The sequence below is a fragment of the Lampetra fluviatilis genome, chromosome 5 (genome assembly GCF_964198595.1).
Source record: "Lampetra fluviatilis chromosome 5, kcLamFluv1.1, whole genome shotgun sequence".
Classification (NCBI taxonomy): domain Eukaryota; kingdom Metazoa; phylum Chordata; class Hyperoartia; order Petromyzontiformes; family Petromyzontidae; genus Lampetra; species Lampetra fluviatilis.
This window is the reverse complement of record NC_136279.1, coordinates 14,492,437-14,512,637: the sequence shown is the minus strand read 5'-3', so window position 1 is coordinate 14,512,637 and position 20,201 is coordinate 14,492,437. Positions and strand designations below refer to the sequence as shown.

The following is a 20,201-nucleotide window of genomic DNA, read 5'->3' as shown; positions in this document are numbered from 1 at the left end:
GTGTGTGTGCGTGTGTGTGTGTGCGTGTGTGTGTGCGTGCGTGTGCGTGCGTGTGTGTGTGCGTGTGTGTGTGCGTGTGTGCGTGCGTACGTGTGTGTGTGTGCGTGCGTGTGTGCGTGTGTGTGTGTGCATCAATGCGTCCGCGCGGTCCCGCACCAGGTGATGCGCACAGGAGGGGGGTAGGCTCGGACGTGAATGGACATGCGGGGACTGTTCCTGCCCAGCCGAGTTTCCAAGTGTGGACTTCCCTTGTATGACACGTTCAAGAACGGCGCTTCTGCAATTACGGACAGCGAGAGCGCACGCATCCTTTTTAGAGCGATGCAGACAATCATGATGGGGGGGGGGGGGGAGTTACAGACAAATGTAGGCACTGTAGGGAAAATAACACATGTGTGTTGATGAGAGGTCATGAATCAGGCCTTGACCAGTTGAGTGGATGGATAGCAATGGCCAAAATTAGACCAACATACACCTGTCATCGCAGCCAGCCCACAACTTTAATGCCTCCAATCGTCTTTAACAATAATATTCTAAGGCATCGTAAAAAAACCATTCATCTGCTTGGCACAACATTCTCATCCGATCTGTTATGAAATGGCTGTGTTACTAATCTGGATAAAAAAGGCATTGGAGAAGCTCGGTTTTTTTTCTCCATGCCAAAGGCTCTGTAACTCGCGCCGGGCAACTCGAAGTTAGCGATGTTGTGGCAAGAGTCAATCTCCAGGAGGCCCAGAACCGGTTCAGATAATTGAATCGTCGCTGGTATTGGTGGCCGTGAGCAGGAATCAAACTCGGGTGGCCGGGTTCATAGCGCAGTGCACTAACCACTACACTACCGCTCCCAACACACTAACAAAGACCCCCCATATAGCCTTTAACAGACTGTTAGGACAAGTGCTGTCACCTTCACGCACACACGTACCATACACAACCACATTCTTGCTCTTCATGTAATTGTCGTCACCGTCCGCCCTGCACGCATACTCCCCTGCATCCTCCATCTGCACGTTCTGCAGGGTGAGTGTCGCCACGAAGTAGAAATCCTCGTACACCTTCTTCATCATCTGATGCGTGACCACCTCACGGCTCACCTGCCTCGCGCGACCAACACACTCCTCAATCGCACTCTCCGGTCGCGCCACCCATTCACGCCCCTTAAAATGAGCTACTCAGCCGGTGTAGTGGTAGTCGTAGTGACACATATCTACTGTGGCCATGCAACCCAAACTGTGGACTACATAGGAAAGCACTGTAGTCGGTGCTCCTTCAACGAATGTAGAATAGTAAAACTACGCAGACTGTCTCTCCTGAAGCCTTTTCCCAGTTAGCAGCCATCGACGCTCCTGAACGTATTGCTATCATATGCAAGAATAGTATGGAATAATTACCCGGGAAAATCAAAGTCTTCAAAATGTTTTTGAGGTTTAGATTATGTTAGTCGGGGGTAAGGCCTCTTCTGATTTGCCCTTACTCGCCATCTACTAATAGTGATATTTGTGCCATTCCAATACAACGAAGCCATCACGAAAGTGCTATATTTCACAAATGGGTATAGTTCGGCATGATCATGCTGTGGTTTTACGCAATTAAATAATTTGCGAGAAATGTTGTTCGTTAAAAGTTTAAGAAAGTGTGAAAATTCGTGATCCTTTGTGAAAATTCGCAATAATTAGTTTTCCGGTCGTGTGTGCATATATTCCTACCGAGCGGCGCGGGTAGTCCCAGCTGAATTTCACTCTCACGTTGGGCTCCGTCCTGACCTCACAAGTGACGGTCAGATTCTCACCGACAGCCCGCTCACCACCACCCTCCACCGACACGCGTATGGACAACATCTTCCCTGTACCGCACAAAACATCGTCAACGGCGGTCATTTATTAACGAGTGGTGGCAACATCTCTAGAAATCTGTGTCAGGTGTGCTTTGCTTCAAGGGGTAGTGCAGCAGTGAAGGCTCGCTCAGGGGAAGGTCACAAAGCAGACTGATTTAGCGATCTCCAGTGACCATGGCTCACGATGCGATTAAATCATCCATTATTGCACAACACCACTAGAGGCTGAAGGGGTGACATGAACAACATACGGATGCGAAAATGTTGATCTCTAGACACATGAGCTGAGTACATGAGCTGAAAATTTGATGTTATGAGATTAATTTGATGTTATGAGATAATTGACTAATCAATGCATCTTACACCGCTAGCAGCTTCCCTGCTTCTTGTTGCTGGAGGCCAGTTGCCGAAATCTTCCCAGTTGCACCATTCAAGGGTCTCCGTCACAGGGTCTAACTCTGACATTACTGATCCAGGTCCTGCCGATCCGAATAAATTCACTCCTCCAGCCCATGCTACACTTATGCGGCTGAACAACATTTGCATAGGCTACACGTGTATGAGTTATTAGGCGAACACGCAGGGTTTAGGAATTGTTTCACTACCGTGGACCAAACACATGCTCCTCATCATATTCTGTAATAGACCAACGAATTTCAGTTACAGTACCATTGCACCTGACCTCTGTAGACTATGAAAAAACATTCAACTCAGTAAAAATCAATCCAGTCACCCACGGTCTCATAAACTAAAACCTAAAAAAATATTTAGAATTAATCCAATCAATTTACAAACACGCAACATGCACACGAAGGTCACGTGAAGAGAGGACCAACATACGCATATATATAAATAGGGAAGTCAGACAAGGTCAGATCACGTCCTTTAACAAAAAACTAATTAGCAATTTGTGAAGAGATTTTTGTTGTTTATATTTGCTGCATTGCCTCATCTTTACGTTATTTTGGGTTCTTGAATCATAATGGTAGCACGATCATGACTGTGGTTACATGACTATTGAGACCATTTGAGATAAGTGTTGTAGAGAATTCGTACGGACACACACACACACTCAGAGGCGCATGTTGGCACGCACCCACGAACTGTAGGAACACCATCCCCGACGGATGGGTTTGCCCTCCACGCGTTGCCGCACACTTGAAGTTGAGGGAGAGACCTGAGTAGTTCCGGATCTCGAACCCACGACCCCGGTCCAGACGCACATTAGTCCCGTCGACAGGGAGTACTCTCTCTGGGAAGAGCTGTGAGATTTGGAAACCCGAGTGAGGCGAGGAGTTATACGCATGAGTGGGTGTCTTGGACGTATTTGTAAAAAAAAAAGATGCACTGTTGTGGAACATTATGGTAAATAAAATATGTATTTTTTGTAAAGAGTGCTGTTCATAAATAAACGTAAACATGCATATGTTTTAGTTCATCAGGCTATGGGCATTGCATATGCAAGTCACAGTGCGATTGTGGTCATGCAACTGAAACTATGGACAATATAGTAAACCACTGTAGCCTGTGCCCCGTCAATGAAGGAATAGCACAACTACACCAACTCTCTCTCTCTCCTTAAGCCTTCTCGTGGCTATCAGCCCTCAACATTGGCATGTAGGAAGTACAACATGATACAACATAATTTGTTAAGCACCAAACGCTGGATAGGTTTCAACACTCTGGATCTCATCAGCAGTCACAGTTGTGAAATAAATACTGCTGGGTTGCCAGATGTTATTGGCAAGCAAACTCCGAATATTTCGATTTAAAGCTTTCGTGACTGCAGGGATTCATCTTCTTGGTTCTTTCGGTATCATTGGAAGGACGTAATAAACCATTTCGGATCTTAACTGATTGTGTTCACGTTTACGGTGACTTTCAGACCGCAGTCCACTCACTGGCATTGACTATATATCTTGTATTCTCCACAGGGAATGGATTCTTTGCTCCGCTGCAGGTCTCCTAACACCACTCTCCCATTGACATATTTCGTTGCTTCCTCTTGGTATCTTTCACGCGACGGTCAATGGTATAGTGTATAGCAGATTGTATAAACAGTATAAAACTGTAATGTGTAATACAATGTGTAAGGTAATATACAGTATCGTAATTGTATAGTGAATATACAGCAGTGTGGTATACAGTAGGGTGGGTAGAATAATACTTAGGGTAATATTATAGTCGAAGGTATAGAGTGTGTATAGTAATACAGTATATAATTAAATGTTGAGTTTGTCTATGGTAGTATATAGTACGGGTAGACCCGTGTGATGTAAGAGAAAAAAGTTTAGTTGGAAGCATATTATATTTTTTGCGACATAGAATTGTAATGTATTACTTAATGTTAGTAGCTCAGCTTATTGGAGAGTATATTTAGTATACTGATGATACTATGTAGTTTATACTTTAGTTTTTTACGTGGTGGTTTAGTAACTGCAGCTACATACTATTAACATTCCTTCCCTTTGTTAATGCTACCCCCTATCCCCTCCCTTTGATGCTGCTAATCCTGTATAATGCACGGGCATAATATGACTTTGAAACCCCCCGCCCACCTCCTACACCATTTTCCATAAATATGCTAAATTCCTCTTGATATGCAAATTCTTTTGTCAAGGCGCTCTTCTTCCCCCTCCAACCCAGCTTAAATATACGCTCCAAGCTTGGTGGTGTTTCATTCTTCACCTGAGGACGGCTGCTTGCGTTGTAGTCGTGAGAATTATTTTATTATGTTTTATCTTTATTATTTTATTATTTCCCTTCTACGTGACTTTACCGAAAGAACCAAGAAGATAAACTCCGAATACACAATGGGACCAATTCAGAGGTGGCAGGGTAACTCAGTGGTCAGAACATTAAGCCAGCAGCATTCAGATCACGGGTTCGAATCCAAATTTCAGCCACCTGTGACTAAAAAACAAAGCTCTCAAGTGGAGTAAGTCGATGGTCTCAAAACAGCCACCAGTAAACCCATGATTACAAAAAACCCTTTCTATTCAATTTAGGGTTTTGACTTATTTTGGCTATGTACAAAATCTTATGTTTTTTTAAAGTAGGTTTGACTGCTATGCAGGCAGCATTTCTCTATAACAGTGAATGTGGGAAATGGCTTCCTTATTGTGTGCATAACAAAGGGTTATTGAAGAGATCATAAAGGGATATCTCAGATATTCCTTCTGCGGAACCATTCTCCAAAACAAAGGGCGATGCACTGCTCTGTGAGCATTCCAAACGGATTTGTCTCAAGACGTGACGTCGACAGCACCTATGGAATAAGTTTGGAAATATAATGGAAAACGATTTTAACAAATACGACCATTGTGTCATATACTATCCTCTGCCATAGGAATGTGGAATTTCCCACATGAACTCATTTCCAAAACAGACGTGTGCGCATCCCATGTTTATTGGTGCAGGGAGACATTGCCTTTTGTTTGAAACGCGTATGTCTGCATGCATACTTGTACTACTCTGCTTTTTGGCTCTAACACATGTGTATGTATGCGTGCGTAAATACGCGTCACGTCACCTGCATTAGCGTAAGCTCTGAGTCGGGGTGAGTTGCACGGCACGGGATGAGCGCCGATTGGTCCTTGCGCGCATATACGACTGTGATGTCATTATCAGGGAGCACTTGTCGAATTGGATCTACATCAACATCGACAAAATCATCAACAACCTTAAAATGAACATGAAAAACCATTCATAATAACAACATTCAACATCACCATCAACATGATCAGGATTCATACTCTCAAACAGCCACGTCAACGCCAATGTCAGCACCCTCACTAAAGACCCAAGAACCCTCACTATTGACGAAGTTAACATGACCACCATCAACGACACTCGACATCAATCTTCCCCCAGCCACCAACGTTATCTACATCGACACCATCAACATCAGCACCATTCACCAACATCACCACCATCAAGATCATTATCATCACAAAATCGCCAATTATATTATTATCAATAACACCACTATCACAACACCACTATCAACACAATAAAACATATTACCACTATCGCTAATGAAGCTAGTTTCAACATTAACAACACAAATAACACCATTGCAATATCAATTCCATCAGCATAACTGGAAAGTTATGGGATTAATGATCATAATTCAGGGTTGCAATTCTGTAAGAAAATTCATGATTTCGTCTCGTTTTTACCATCTCATTTGTATTGCTTCTCTCTTTGTTTTGTCTCAGTTGTGCAAGTTGTGTTCACTCCATGAGGCTAAGTGTAACAGAATTTAATTAACATTTCAACTGGATCAAGTGGAATCGATTCTCATACACACAATTTAATGCGTTCATCATCAAGTTAAGAATCGAATTTAATCTGTGTATCAATCCATCGTTACATGCCTATTAATTTGCTTCTTGACAAATAACGTGACCGCCACTACGTACAAGAACATGAGCTCTCCGCCCCTCCCCCCTCCATTGAAAACTATTCCTGCTTGGCGCGCCAAGGTGGCCAGATGTGAACTACATCGCCTGATATACAGGAGGTCGTGGGTTCAATCCTGATCCGGACGTCTGTATTTTGGAGTTTGCATGTTCGCCCCGTAGTCACGTGATTTTTTTCCGGTTTTCCCCTCGACATGAAGAAACATGCGTTTAGAGTATTTGGCTGCTATAAATTTCCACATGATAAGCCACTTCGTTGAGCTATCATCTGTGGCAAGATCGCTTCTGAAAATAGCTGTATAGTTCAGTGAGCCTTACCTGGTAAAATAAAAATCCCAGCCATATATGTCACGCAATACCACTGCATTTCCTCCGATTGTGTTCAATAATATTATTTTCAGCCAAGTAAAACCATGAATTTGCTTCCCAAAACAATCTCACCTGACCTGTCGTGGATTGGCTATTTTAAACTAAACTGTAAAACTATCAAGTCATGAATAGATTAGTTTAATACTCTACCTAAGGAGGCATTGAAGACGGTTGGCTTTATTTTCCGTTCTAGAGTCTCTGTAACTCTGCACAATTATGACTATGCCTATACAAAGCACAAATTAGGTCGAATTTGTGATGGTGCTGTGATATCTGGGGTGAACCACGTCGTTCTTATCTCTCTGCGCCTGATAGAATTGAAAATAAAGCAGTGATCCAGAACTCACCAATCCACTCCAATCACTTTCTTGGGCACTGCTGACCTGCGTAAAAGCGAACCATTTTGCCTTGTAAAAAAAATCCCAAATTACACACTCACAAGCAACATGAACATAATCCGTTTACAATTCACCATCACCATCATCAGGAGCACTGTCCACGGGAATGTCGGTAACGTACCTGCTACGTACACATGCACTTTCGCCGCCCTGTGTTTACGAGTCCCTCTCCCATGCTGCGTGCAGGTGTAAGCGCCCGTGTCCTCGACTCTTGCGGATGGGACGAGCAGCGCCACGCAGCGTGTGAACCCACGCGGGCACGACCCTGACGGCGATCTCGACCCGGCCACATCCGAACTCGCATTTTCACCCGAGCCAAGAGGGCCCGACCACGCAAGGGAACCACGGCCACTGCACGAGAAACACGGCGCCCCCCGCCCCACTTCATGTCTTTTTTGTTGCGGTTGCACCCGAGTCAAGAGCCGCATGGCTCACAGGGTTATCTCCATACAGTATATATAAAAGGCAAAGTTGTGATTATGTGTGTCTGTTCAAAATGTTTAGCGTACTTCCCGACATGCAACAAACTGGAAATTTGCCATGTGGGTACTTTCCAGACTGTACACCATGCAAACATTATAAAAATACACATTTTTTTTTGGGGGGGGGGGGGGAGCTCAATAATGCATACATTTTTTGCACGGCAAGTGAGCTGTGACGTCACATCTGTCACGTGACCCGCGCATGTGGCAGCGTAACGCATTGTAGTGTAGTGGTTAGCGCGCTGCGCTACGAACCCGGCGACCCGAGTTCGATTCCCGCTCACGGCCACCACCGGTGACGATTCTTTTAACCGGTCCTGGGCCTCCCCTAGGTCGACTCAGCCTCAAACAAGTAACTGGTATGGTGTGTGAACATCGCCACTGGGAAGACAAAGGCGGCCGGGCGTGGTGAATCCAAGTCCCGGGCGAAACCGGGTAGGAAAGCTAGTACCTAATAAATGAAACTGAAACTTCTCTAGTTACTAAGTTCGATCCCTGCCTGGAATTGTGTCCCTCTATGACTGCATTGCTTTTGATGAGCTGACATTGTTGGCCTTGTTTTTAATAGGCAAGTAGTTTGCCCTATCATATCATGGCCTTTCAAATAATAATAAAATAACTCAATTGGGATTATAGCAAATCATCGCCCCCTCTACTGGCAGACTAATGTCCCAGGTCACTCTTGCAAATAAGACTCACCCTGGGCTGTTAAGTTCTCATCTGGTTAAACAAAATAAACTCAAAACGTCAGTGGCAAAATACTCTTCAGATGCATGTGTGTGTAGCACATGTGCGCACTTGTTCACACCTGCACATGATTTCAATCTTCTTGCCGACCTCCGTAACGTACACATCTGAGGGTAAATCAATCACTGGGCTCTTTTGTGGACGGGAATGGGCACCGACTGTGAAAAACACACACACACAAGGAATACATTTACAAATTCGGTACGCGCATATCCCAATAAGCATGTATCGTTGGGCCAACGTTGGTATGTGGTTAGAAATGTTGGACCAACAAGTTGGTGGCCCAATGCTGCACGTTTACTGGGACATTCCTTAAATTTCCTGCTAGAATGACATTTCCACTTCAGCCATTTTTGCAGCACAGTCAAACTTGTGGAAGCTCAACTCATTGGAGGGACGGCTTTCCAGTTTCGGGGAAAGTCCGGCCAACTGAAAAAAAACATTAAGTAGTCATATTTATTTAAGCAACATTGCAATTGTGGCCGTGCAACCCAAACTATGCACCATATAGTAAACCAATGTTTACAGCGCTCCTTAAATTGATGAGGAACAGCAAAACTACACGAACGCACTGATAAAGCCTTCTCGCTGTAGCCTGAAGACGTTGAGTGACATTTAGCACCTGAACATATTGCCGCCATACACAAGAAGAGAATCACTAAATTGTGTTTACATTTACATTTAATGAACAAACTAAATAATAACAATTTCATCATCATTAGCCATGGTCAATCCACTACTGGATGAAGGCCTTCCCCAACCCAACACCAGCTCTCATGATCCTGGGATGTAATAAACCACCAGCACCTAATTATCACTCCATCTCCATGGTGTACGTACTTTTTGATGCATACAATTCCTTGTCAACCAGTTATTATTCTTTTACCGTCGGCCATTATCATTTTGAGCCACGTGTTCTGCACACAATTTGTAAAAAGTCATGAAGATGTCATTAACCTGCATTATGTTCTCGAAACCATGTGTTCCGCTTTCTATGCCTCAATGTAATTCCAAGTACGTGTCTCTCCATGCTGCTTTGCGCACTTTTCACTTTGTGTTCCATATTTTTCATGAATTGCCGTGTTTCTGAACCGCGTGTCAGAATCGCAGGTAGTACACTGCAATATTACTCTCTCTTCTATAAGAACAATGGTATGTTACTTCATCATCATCATCAACAACAACAATTTGCTTGTAATCCACCCCTTTATTTAACCTTTTTTTATTTCGGCCTACATTCAATATCTGGCCAAGTTGTGCACATATTCTGCTACGTTTTCCAGTTGTGTCTCGTGTGTACAACCATACGTGCATGTGTGTGTGTGCATGTTGACACGTGGACGTGCACATGCACACACGTGTTTGCTACGTTTGTACTCTCACCCAAGTGAGGAGCGGTAGCGCAGTGGCTCTTGGCGCACGACGCTAGGAACCCCGGCGACCCGAGTTCGATTTCCGCTCACAGCCAACATCGGTTACAAATATCTAAACCTGTCCTGGGTCTCCCCTAGGTTGACTCAGCCTTAATCGAGTACCACTTTTTCGGTGTGGTGTAAATATCAGCACGGGGGGTGGAGGGCGGGGGGAGGGCCAAAGGCAGTCGATCATTGGTGCTGACCACCTACCCATCCCCTCGTGTGCCGTATCAGTGTTCATATCGGTGCTTGCTAACAACAGCACTTGCCCCCTCAAGAGTTTGTTCAAGGCGATACGGGGGACCTTTGTCTTTGTTGTACGTGCGCGTGCTCACGCGAGCGCGCGTGTGAGCGGCCCGAGACAGGATATCCTCCTCATTGGGGCTCCCTTCCTTCCCATGCAGACCACCCCCCCCCCAGCGTTCTCCTCGCAGCCATTGTGTGCGCGGAACTTGAAATGTAAAGAGAGTCAGAGAGGAGGCTCTAACCCCCTATCTTGACCCACAACCCGCCCCCCCCCGCTGTGCCGTTCACTGTCCTTTACATAACCAAGGTGACCAAGAGCCCACGGACATCCACGAGCTCTTTTCAATGACCTGGCATTCCAGAGTCTTCTTCGTTTGGCTGATGTTGATATAGAACAATAATTTTACGTTGAAGTGGCTGATGTTGATATAGAACAAGAATTTTACGTTGAAGTGGCTGATGTTGATATAGAACAATAATTTTACATTGAAGTGGCTGATGTTGATATAGAACAATAATTTTACATTGAAGTGGCTGATGTTGATATAAAACAAGAATTTTACGTTGAAGTGATTGAGCTAAATTATTGCGGCAGGTTTCTATTATTGCGTATGGCGGCTATATGTTCGGGAACTAAATGCCAATGTCGATGTATGCTAGCAACTACAAGGAGAGAGTTGGTGTAGTTTTGCTGTTCCTTTGTTGAGGGAGCGCAGACTACAGTGGTAATCCTCTACATGTTGTGTATGGCTGTGATGATGCCTCCATATCTCTCTCTCTCTGAGTCCATGGGTCTCAGTATGCATTTATAGATATCGCTGAGTCTAAGAGTAGTTGTGAGTCCATGGGTCTCATTGGGAATCTATTGATCTGTCTTCTTCGTGTGGCTGATGTTGACGTAGGGCACCAACTAAGTTTACGTTGAAGTGGCAGAGCCAGATAATTGGGTCAAGAGTACTGGAGTGGTGTATCGCTGTGATGACGCCTTCATATTTGTGAATTGGGCATTGAGTCGTTATGTTCCATGGTTCTGTTCTGCCGGGTGACCACAGTTGTCACTCACCGCAGGGGTTTCATTGTTCAATTTGTCTAGAGCAAGGTGGGGGGGGGGGGCATTTATTCCAGGGATTTAATGTGTCCCCCCTCTGTTCTTGTCTTGTTTTAAAACGTAGTCTTACAGTCACGTGATGATTCATTGACTGAAATGTATTCCTACGAGCGTGTATTAGTTTAAAGATGTATGTAAATAATACTTGCACAAATAAGAGAACAAAATGCCAATGGAAATGAGATGACCTTTGCAAAATGTTAATTCTCCAATTTAATAATGACTACAACTCTTAACAATTCATGGAATCTCTGGAAGGAAGGGTTAAGGTTAGTGGGGGAGGGTAGGGGAAGAGGGGAGGGGGGTGAATAAATACATGCCTAGAAAACACATTTGTCATGAACACTGTGGCCTGAAAATAAAATAAATTATTATAGACAACATTTCAGACAATGGCACATACATGCCGAGCAGTTGCTTGAAGAAATGTGTATCCTAAATTATTTTCTTCTGTTAAAAGACCCCTGGTAATTTTTGTATGTTTGAAACATACGTAGATAAATACTACTCAAATCATGAAATACGGGAATTGGGAGAGAGGTACCTACTACATTGGTCAGAGCTCTATAGATTCAGCAAGCATAACCCATCAAATTAAGGCCATACCTCCGTATATTTTTAATCGCTCAGATTTCTTTGTATATACTGCGAGGATTTCCACTCCTGTGCTGCTCTAAAACCTTAGTGAACCTGCCAAGGTGCATGAATCAGAAGCACGGAAATTGACAAAGAAAATGGAACAACAGCAGCAAAGTGCGCAGATAAGCGTGGAGACGAGCATGCTTGTAATTACACTGAGCGACATAGAGACGAACACATGGATCAGAGAACCTATGAAACATTTTATTCTCTGTTGATAAAAGTAAATGGGATTGGGCACGTCATGCTGCTAGAAGAAATGGCGGCCAAAGTTTGAGACTGACGACTGAATGACAGCCAAAGGCAGGAACCCAAGAGCACATCCACTGCAGAGGATGAGCGATTAAATAAGACCACGTGTAGGGTCTATCAGTGTTAGGCAGCAGCTGAGGGAGGCCTTCATCTATCAATGGATAGAGTTTGGTTCTCTTGGCTCCGAGGTTAAACTGTAATTAATTTAACACATTCCTGCGGAGGGAGTAGGAACGTTGGGTTGCTCCTTCAATGGCCAGGGTCAACGGCGGCGTGGTGTATTCCGCAAATATGCCCGACTGTGAGGGCGGGCACAAGCCGGCGTGAGTAGGTTAAACGTTGAGTTTTATAAGGGCACCACGGGGTGACCAGCCCTTCCCCACCCAGCCCCACCCCTCCCACCCCCCACCCAGCCCCTCCCCACCCTCCCCACCCAGCCCCTCCCCATCCTCCCCACCCAGCCCCTCACTCCCCACCCAGCCCCTCCCTGCACGACGGACGGACACAATAATCTCCTGTGGGCTGGTGTAACCAGGAGGTTCCTACCAGTATTATTCACAAGTAGGGGTGTAACAATGCATTGATCAATAGATTAATATATATTCTTACGCTCATGACACACATACCTAATCGCTTTAAGGGTCTATTTTTTTCTATGTACACTAATTGTTTCACATGACCCCTGAAGCCACAAATGATCACTTATCACAATGTAGAAAGAAAATTATCACGTCCCTGAATCGATAAAGTGATCAAATCGGCGGCGATGGCTTGTAGGGAAAAGTATTATTCCATGAGCCCAGATCAGATATTTCACTTGTTGGTACCATCTGAGGATAACATAACTTTAGTGGTTACAATTCCTTTATGTGGCCAATAACGGTGAATTATGTGAAACCATTTGAAATGAGTTGGTTATCAAATAATCCACTCTTATTGGCCATATAAATAAATCGGTAAGACTAAAGTTTTGCTATCTTAGGTGGAACCAATTTTTGCTCTGGCCTATATGAATTATTCCAAACACAGTCTATGAGCATGTCTGCCATTTTCCCCTGTTTTTGTAAAAGCCTAGAACGGTGCCAGTCAGAGACAGTGGTTGACAGTCGCTTGCAACATTTTATAGGATGAATAAACGAGCACCCTACTCCTTGGGTACGCCTGTTTGTGTCCTTGCACGATTAACACTTAATGAGCAGATGAAGGTTACACAATGGCTGGCAAAAGAAGCGTTTATCCTCCCTAGACCAATAACACGCCCAATTAGAATGCGGAAGGATGTATAGTCTTGCACCATAACCCCAGATTTAGATGAGGCTTCAAAACATCGGGGAACATCAATGCAAGGTTAGGAGACGCAGGCTCCTGTCTAAAAAAACCATTTACATTCTACTGGCACCGCCCAAACAATCCCGAGGGACTTGGGGGACATTAGACCACTTTGATTTGGGGCTCGAACGGAACCAGAAGTTGAGTCTTGAGCCAATGCCCTGAAAGCTCCACAGTTTCTTAATACTAGATTTGAAGCTTTCGTGACTGCAAGGATTCATATTCTTAGGTTTTTTCGGTAAAGTCACGTAGGTAAAAAATTAAAATTAATAAAAGTAAAATAAAAAATAAAATAAAAATCACGACGTTTCGGAGGCAACACAAGCTTCCGTCTACAGCAATCGTGCTGTGACGGTTCCACCTGAAGACGGAAGCTTGTGTTGCCTCCGAAACGTCGTGATTTTTATTTAATTTTTATTTAACTTTTATTAATTTAAATTTTTTACCTACGTGACTTTACCGAAAAATACTAAGAATAGTTTCTTAATAGTCAGTTCAAAGACACCAATCCAGAAGTCCGGTCTCTTTGAGATTCAAAAATATGGTCCAGAGACCCTGTGCCCTTGAGTTTAGTCCCAACATGGTGATGATGGGTCATTAACAGTACAACTAAAGTTTTGATGCACTGAATCATTTTAGGGTGTGGCATAGATTTTGAATTAACTGTGCGCATATGAATGCAGACCCAAAAATCCGTCTTTGCAGATATGCCTGTTGTTTAAAAAATGTCTATAAAATCAGATACGTTATTTAAACAAGATGAGAACCTGTTGAGACTAAAAGTCTATTTTTAAAGGTAGACCTGGTTATTAAAAACTGAGCAATATATAATTAATCATGTGGTCAAACAACAGCAAAAAGGATCAGAATTGTAAACAATTACATTGCCTTACAAAAAATCTGCTGCTAAACTTTTAACCTTGTCCCATAAACGAGATAGCCACATGACCCCGATCATCTTCCTTGGTTGCGATGTGTTTACTCCCTCGCCTGGTATAGAGAAGGGCTTTGGTTCGATCTCGACCCTGACGCCTGTATATTTGGAGTTTGCATGTTCTCTCCGTGGTCACGTGGATTTTTCTCCAGATCCTCCGGTTTCTCCCTCCACATTTAGAAACATGGGTTTCGGGTATTTGGCTGCTATATATTTCTAATGATAAGCCACTTCGTTGAGCTATCATTTGTGGCCAGGTCGCTTCTGAAAATAACTACTTAGCTCAGTGGGCCTTACCTGCTAAAATAAAATTAAACATTTTTTTATAAATAGTTTCTAGTTTAATCCAGTCCCCCAACTGTTTCCCAATCCAGAATCCATTTCAAGATCAAACTCACCGTAATATTCTTACATGAACTCACCCCTACCTACCTCTGCCCTCTAACCTCACTCTACTCCCCTCCATGGACTCTCAGCTCCAGTAATCAAGGCTGTATTAACTTTGAAATGGAAAAATATATATATTCATACGATGACTTTTTATCGATACAGAACACTCGTTTCGTCCAATCCAATATAGAATTAAAAAAAAGCTGATCCAGAAGCCTTGTGTCATCCAATACAGAACTTGTTAGTATTTATCTGACAGAACCCTTGCGTTATCCAATACAGAACTTGTTATTATTGATCCGACAGCAGTACGTATAGATAGAAAACGCTACTATTCAAACCTTGGGTCAATTGCGCTCGTTCATTTAGGTTCAGTGTAACAATATTACTCATAAACCTGAAGGGAATACATGCTTCCAGAATGTTACTATTAGTAAAAATGTACCCATATTATATACAATATTCTCAGTTATATTTTAGATCGTGCAGAAGCCATCAAGACACATCTTTCACATTTACACGGGTGGTTACCTGGGGAGTAATACAGGGATCAGCAAATAAAGCAAAGCATACTTTAATTGGTACCATTCCCGTGACATAGAATTATCTATTAACTGAATATCCAGTGTCTCCCTGCTCCAATGAGTCTGTGTGACGCAGCGTTTATCTCAATTAGTGGTCTTGACCAAGTTATGGAAATTCCACATTCTCATGGCGTGGTCGGTCAACAGTCAACGTTCAACTGAAACGTTTGCTCACAACCCCCCATGACCGACACGGTATAGAAACACGTTCACCCCGCAATGGCTTAACAAAGGGCCGACGCGTATTTTATTTTATGCTGACTTAGCTTAGCCAGAAAAAAAGTCTTGTCGAGTCTCGAGATTCTTTCGGAGAGAGGGTCCTGCCTTTAGATACTTGGACATATACATGAGTAATAATATTATATATTTATTGATGTATTCATGTGTGACCAGGAAAGAGCCCATTGGCACTCGAAGAATGCGCAAGGCACGACTCCAGGTGGCTGTTATAGACAGATGCAACAATCCATTGCCATACTGTCCAGTGTGATCACAAATGTGAGTTTTCATCCCGGTCAGGGGCCGCTGACTTAGCCATCATGCCTCCGTGTGGTCGATAAAATTAATACTGCTTTGTTTGGAGTCAAAAGTGACGTTTTATATGCGAAATGTCCATAACTGTGAAACATGAACGCCGCCCCCACGCATTTGAAAGCGACAACATTAACCATTTATTGGATTATCCTCATCATTATAATTATCATCATGTCAACTTGTAACGCGCCACACGGAATTTGCTCGCTCTCAAGGAGAGATAATTACTCGGAGGCGCGAGGAACTACAGATCAGTGGGAAGGCAGCAGCCAGGCGGTGAGCAGGCTTACAACAATTGCTGAAGCTCTGCGGTCCCGATATATTAAGATGTTTTCAGCCAATTAATGAGCGTTTACGTATCAATTACTGCGCCGTTGTGCTCATGAATGAATGATGCCCCGCGTACACAGCGATCGATCTACTCACGTGTGCAGACGCAGGCGAGGAGTGCGACCGCGAGGAACATAGCGGTCATCTCTCCAGTGACCGCAGGCCGAGAGCCGCAGGCCCCAGTGTTATACCGCCTCTTAATACGAATGCGGATACACTCTTTATTAACATACACTGATTGCAATTATACACACAGCCTTGCCCTACATAGCCAATGGAGCAGTGGAACTATAGACAGCTAATACACAGGTGTCGGACGTGCAGGTGTTGGAAAAATATGCGAATACCGTACAATAACTTATAATGTGCACTTTATATTTGCAAAATGTTGTGTTAACTTGTATAGGTGTGTGTGTGTAGTTATGTGCCGTCAGATCTGTAAATTGCGCATATATGGTTCTATGATGGCAAGCGATGTTCTTTCCTTGATAGTTATATTAGTTTGTATACGCGTACGTGTCGTAGTGTGTACACGTGTAACCGTACAACAGAACTATGAACAAGACGTATTCCTGAGTAAGTCTGTTAAGGTATATAATAGTTAAGTAAACACTGCATGCGTGTGTACGTGTCTCTGTGTGAATATCGGATTATTGTGACCAAGTCCCATTAAAGTTAGCCATACTAATCCATTATCAATCTTTCACCAGCACGTTCACGCTTGTCCGTGTCTCTCTAAGTATGTTTTGCTGTCGTATATGCGCGTGTATCTCTGCATCTCCCTATGCAAACGCTCCCTTTCTCTGTCTTCTATATTCTTCGATCTACGTTCTGGTCGTTCGCTCGTGTGTCCCTCTACCTCCTTCTCCAAATCTTCCCCAACCCCCTCTGCTGTATGTGTGTGTGTTTGATATCCACGGCACCTCGCCTCGTGGCTGTTTGTGTGTGAGAGATGTGTGGGAATCCGCACGCACGCACACGCACGCCCGCTATCCCCGTATAAATGCGCCGCGGAAACGTGACGCGTTTCCCCGTGTTCCTGTGTTCCCGTGCACACGCCCGGGCACCTCACCCACCCGGCACACCACGACTCCCAATCCCACGCAGAGAGGCGACCCGTCAAACAACGCCGACCGAGTCACGATTCCCATCAGTTGGTTGAAGCAATCACCGACTCTACTGATGAAACATTTCACGTCGAAACAGACCCTACACCTGGAGAGTTTCGTCACAGTAAAGCAAATGCAGCTGACAAAGTAATCACTCCCACAAGGTGCTGTGGCCGGTGGAGATGTGTCAAAAAATACTTACATGTTTTTTGGGCGAGATACAAATATATGTGACGGAGGTGTATTGTCTGCTTATTTATTTTGTTAATAAAGGGGGTGTATGTCTATAGCGTCTTTCTATGGCATGTCTCGTTTATGCTCGCTTTTTGGTATTGTTTAACTCGTACATCCCGTCTCCTTGTGTATTTGTCTATTTGTGCCCAGATTAGCTTTGAATTAGCATATAAGTTGCATAGATCGTAAATCGTCGATTTTGACGGATCCACTATTCGACATAATTGCACCTTGGGGTTATCGCGATAAGGAGATGTGCAGCATAAGGTACAGGGTAACACAATATCGTTGTATCGTGACTATCGTTGCTCTTTTGTTTTCTTAAATATTTAACTTCAAAAATGTTTACGAAATAACAGAAAAGTTAATAGCAATGAAAGCTATTTACAAACTACATTTAATGAACTTCTTCTTCTTCTTTCATATGGTTGATGTAGAGTAACAACTACAATTTAATATTCAGGTGGTCAAGCCAGATAACCGAGTCAGTAGTAGCGAAGTGTAACGCTGTGATGTCTCCTTCCTATTTGTGGATCGGGTAAAGCGTCATTATAAGTTGTATTGTCTGTTCTGAATGACCTCAGTCGTACACTCGAGATTTTAAAATTGTATATTTGTCCATCAGGTATCGGCATATGCCATGGTTTGTGCGGATGTGGTTTTAGGGTGGCCCATGAGCCTCGTGGAAAATACAACCCAGGGATTTTCTGTGTTGGGTCTTTCACAATAAATATGTTTGTGAGTTTCTTGGAACTACATTAAGCTCTCCAAGCTTCATCGGGGTTGAACTCGCATTATTTAAGGTTAAGCGCATGGGTCCAAAAAGGCTTGCGTGACTGAAAGTGATCACAAGGGTCGCAGCGGATGGGTGGGGGAGAAATGTGTGACAGCACAGGCAGCCAGGGTGATGGGGTCGACTTGAGGGTTCCAGTGATACACCAGATTGCAGTGTTCGGTTGGACATCAACAAGTCGAGTGTGACTACTTCTGGTGCACACTGGTGCACAGTACTCAGCTACAGAGTACACAAGGACTATCGCTGATGTCCGTAGTACTTGTGCTGATGCTCCACAGCTTGTGCTTGCCAGCTTCTGGACCAGGTTGACCCTTACATTGGTCTTGACAGCTACCTTTTTCAGGTGGTCGTGGAAGGTTAGTGTATGGTCCAGCGTCACTCAGAGATAGATTGTAGTGGGGTCCTGTCACAGTGCTGCCACACAAGGTCACTTTTAGTGTGTGCTTGGTGCTGCTATTATCAAGATGAAATGCAATGACTCTTGTTTTGTGGAGATTTTTCTTGAACCTCTATTTCCTGAAATATTCCCTCGTGGTGTTTAAGTCTTGGTTCAGAGTGGATTCGATGTTGTTAAAAGTGGCTTCTTGCGTTGCCAGGGCAAGGTCATCCGCACATACAAATTTGTGTGACCCGGTTGATGGCATGTCACTTGTATAGACATTGAAAAGCATTTTCGCAAGTACTGAACCTTGTGGCAATCCATTGTTAAGGAAATGGGGTGAGTTGAATTTGTTGCCCATACAGGCAAGCAGTCGCCTATTGTTCAGCATCATCCATATCAGGCATATTGTTTCGAGGCAGGGAATGGTTTTTGCGAGCTTCAGCATGAAACCCTTAATCAAGACCATGTCGTAGGCTGATGACAATTCCACAAAGGCGGAGGAATTCTCGGGGGACATCATCGCTGCTGGTAGCCTTGGATTTATTCTGGAATCCGGCCTCGATGTGTGTCACAAGGACCAAAACTTGTTCACAGCAACTGCGTCTAGGCCAGTATCCCGATTGTTATTCAGGGATCACTGACTCGACAAGGGGTCTGCTTCTCCGCAGCATGATGCATTCCAGGGGTTTATAGGTCGTGCACAGGAGTGATATCGGCATATAGCTTCCTGGGTCATTGGTAGGCTTGCCTAGTTTGGGTATGGCAATGACCATCACCTCCCGCCATGCTTTTGGGATGCATTGAGTTTTGCCAACCATTGAAGTCCCTTAGGGCCTTAATTATGGAGGAATTCTCGGGGGACATCATCGCTGCTGGTAGCCTTGGCTTTCTTCATTGGAGTCAGACCCTCTCTCACTTCCTCTGTGCTGATGGCGGTGGGGATTTGAGGTCATTGACTGGTGTAATTGCCAATATATCGATCTCTTGATGTTTTTTGTCGAGCAGTCCTTTTGTGTTCTACACTAGTTTGGAGGCTATTGAGTTAGGCAGGACTCTTGCGGTCTGGTATTGTTGTGTTAGCAGCACCCTGTTGTCGTAGTTGGTCCCAGGTACGGTGGATGGAGTGTGAAGTTCAGGTCTTCAACGCACTCAATCCCCCGTTGGCGTTTGGCTGAGTCTATAAACTCTCACAAGGCCTTTCCAACCCGTGGGTTGCCCGACTGGTTGTACTGTATGAGCAGATCTTGGGTCTCTTTTGTCCAGCGGGGAGTGTATTCTTTCTGGAAAGCTCGGGGAATGCTTTTCTTGGCGGCTGCAGTACAGAGGCCAACAAAACGGTGATAGCATTCCGGTCTCGCAGGAATTTGACTTACCACCCTCTCTGCAGCATCCTTATAATGGTACCAGTCAGCTTTGACCAGGTTCCACCTTGGTAATCATTTTGACACAATCACAGGGATTTCGATGTCAATGTGAATGATAATGGGCCTACTATGACTTTTGGGGAAGCTTGGGAGTAGTTTCCGGGATACGTAAAGTGTGCTCCCACTTGGATCTTTTGAAACGATGGTGAGGTCTGGGTTGTAATCGCATTGCCAGTGAGCAGAGTGGAAAGTTGATTTCTGCTTGGGATCGAAAACTAGGTGCAGATGTTCAGTAAACATC

General features: G+C 44.1%; 1 protein-coding gene across 1 annotated transcript in view; it reads right to left on the bottom strand.

The window, feature by feature from the left end:
• Positions 1-17,007, bottom strand: part of LOC144932628 (vascular endothelial growth factor receptor 1-like) — a 46,683-nt gene extending 29,676 nt beyond the window's left edge. The window contains exons 1-8 of the mRNA XM_078856878.1: positions 16,112-17,007; positions 8,316-8,412; positions 7,147-7,376; positions 5,367-5,485; positions 2,931-3,096; positions 1,707-1,843; positions 926-1,094; positions 157-277 (exon numbers count right to left, since the gene is read on the bottom strand). Coding sequence (XP_078713004.1) covers positions 157-277; positions 926-1,094; positions 1,707-1,843; positions 2,931-3,096; positions 5,367-5,485; positions 7,147-7,376; positions 8,316-8,412; positions 16,112-16,160 — 1,088 coding nt within the window. The 5' untranslated portion in view covers positions 16,161-17,007. The remainder of the gene's footprint in view (positions 1-156; positions 278-925; positions 1,095-1,706; positions 1,844-2,930; positions 3,097-5,366; positions 5,486-7,146; positions 7,377-8,315; positions 8,413-16,111) is intronic.
• Between the last annotated feature and the right edge of the window lie 3,194 nt (positions 17,008-20,201).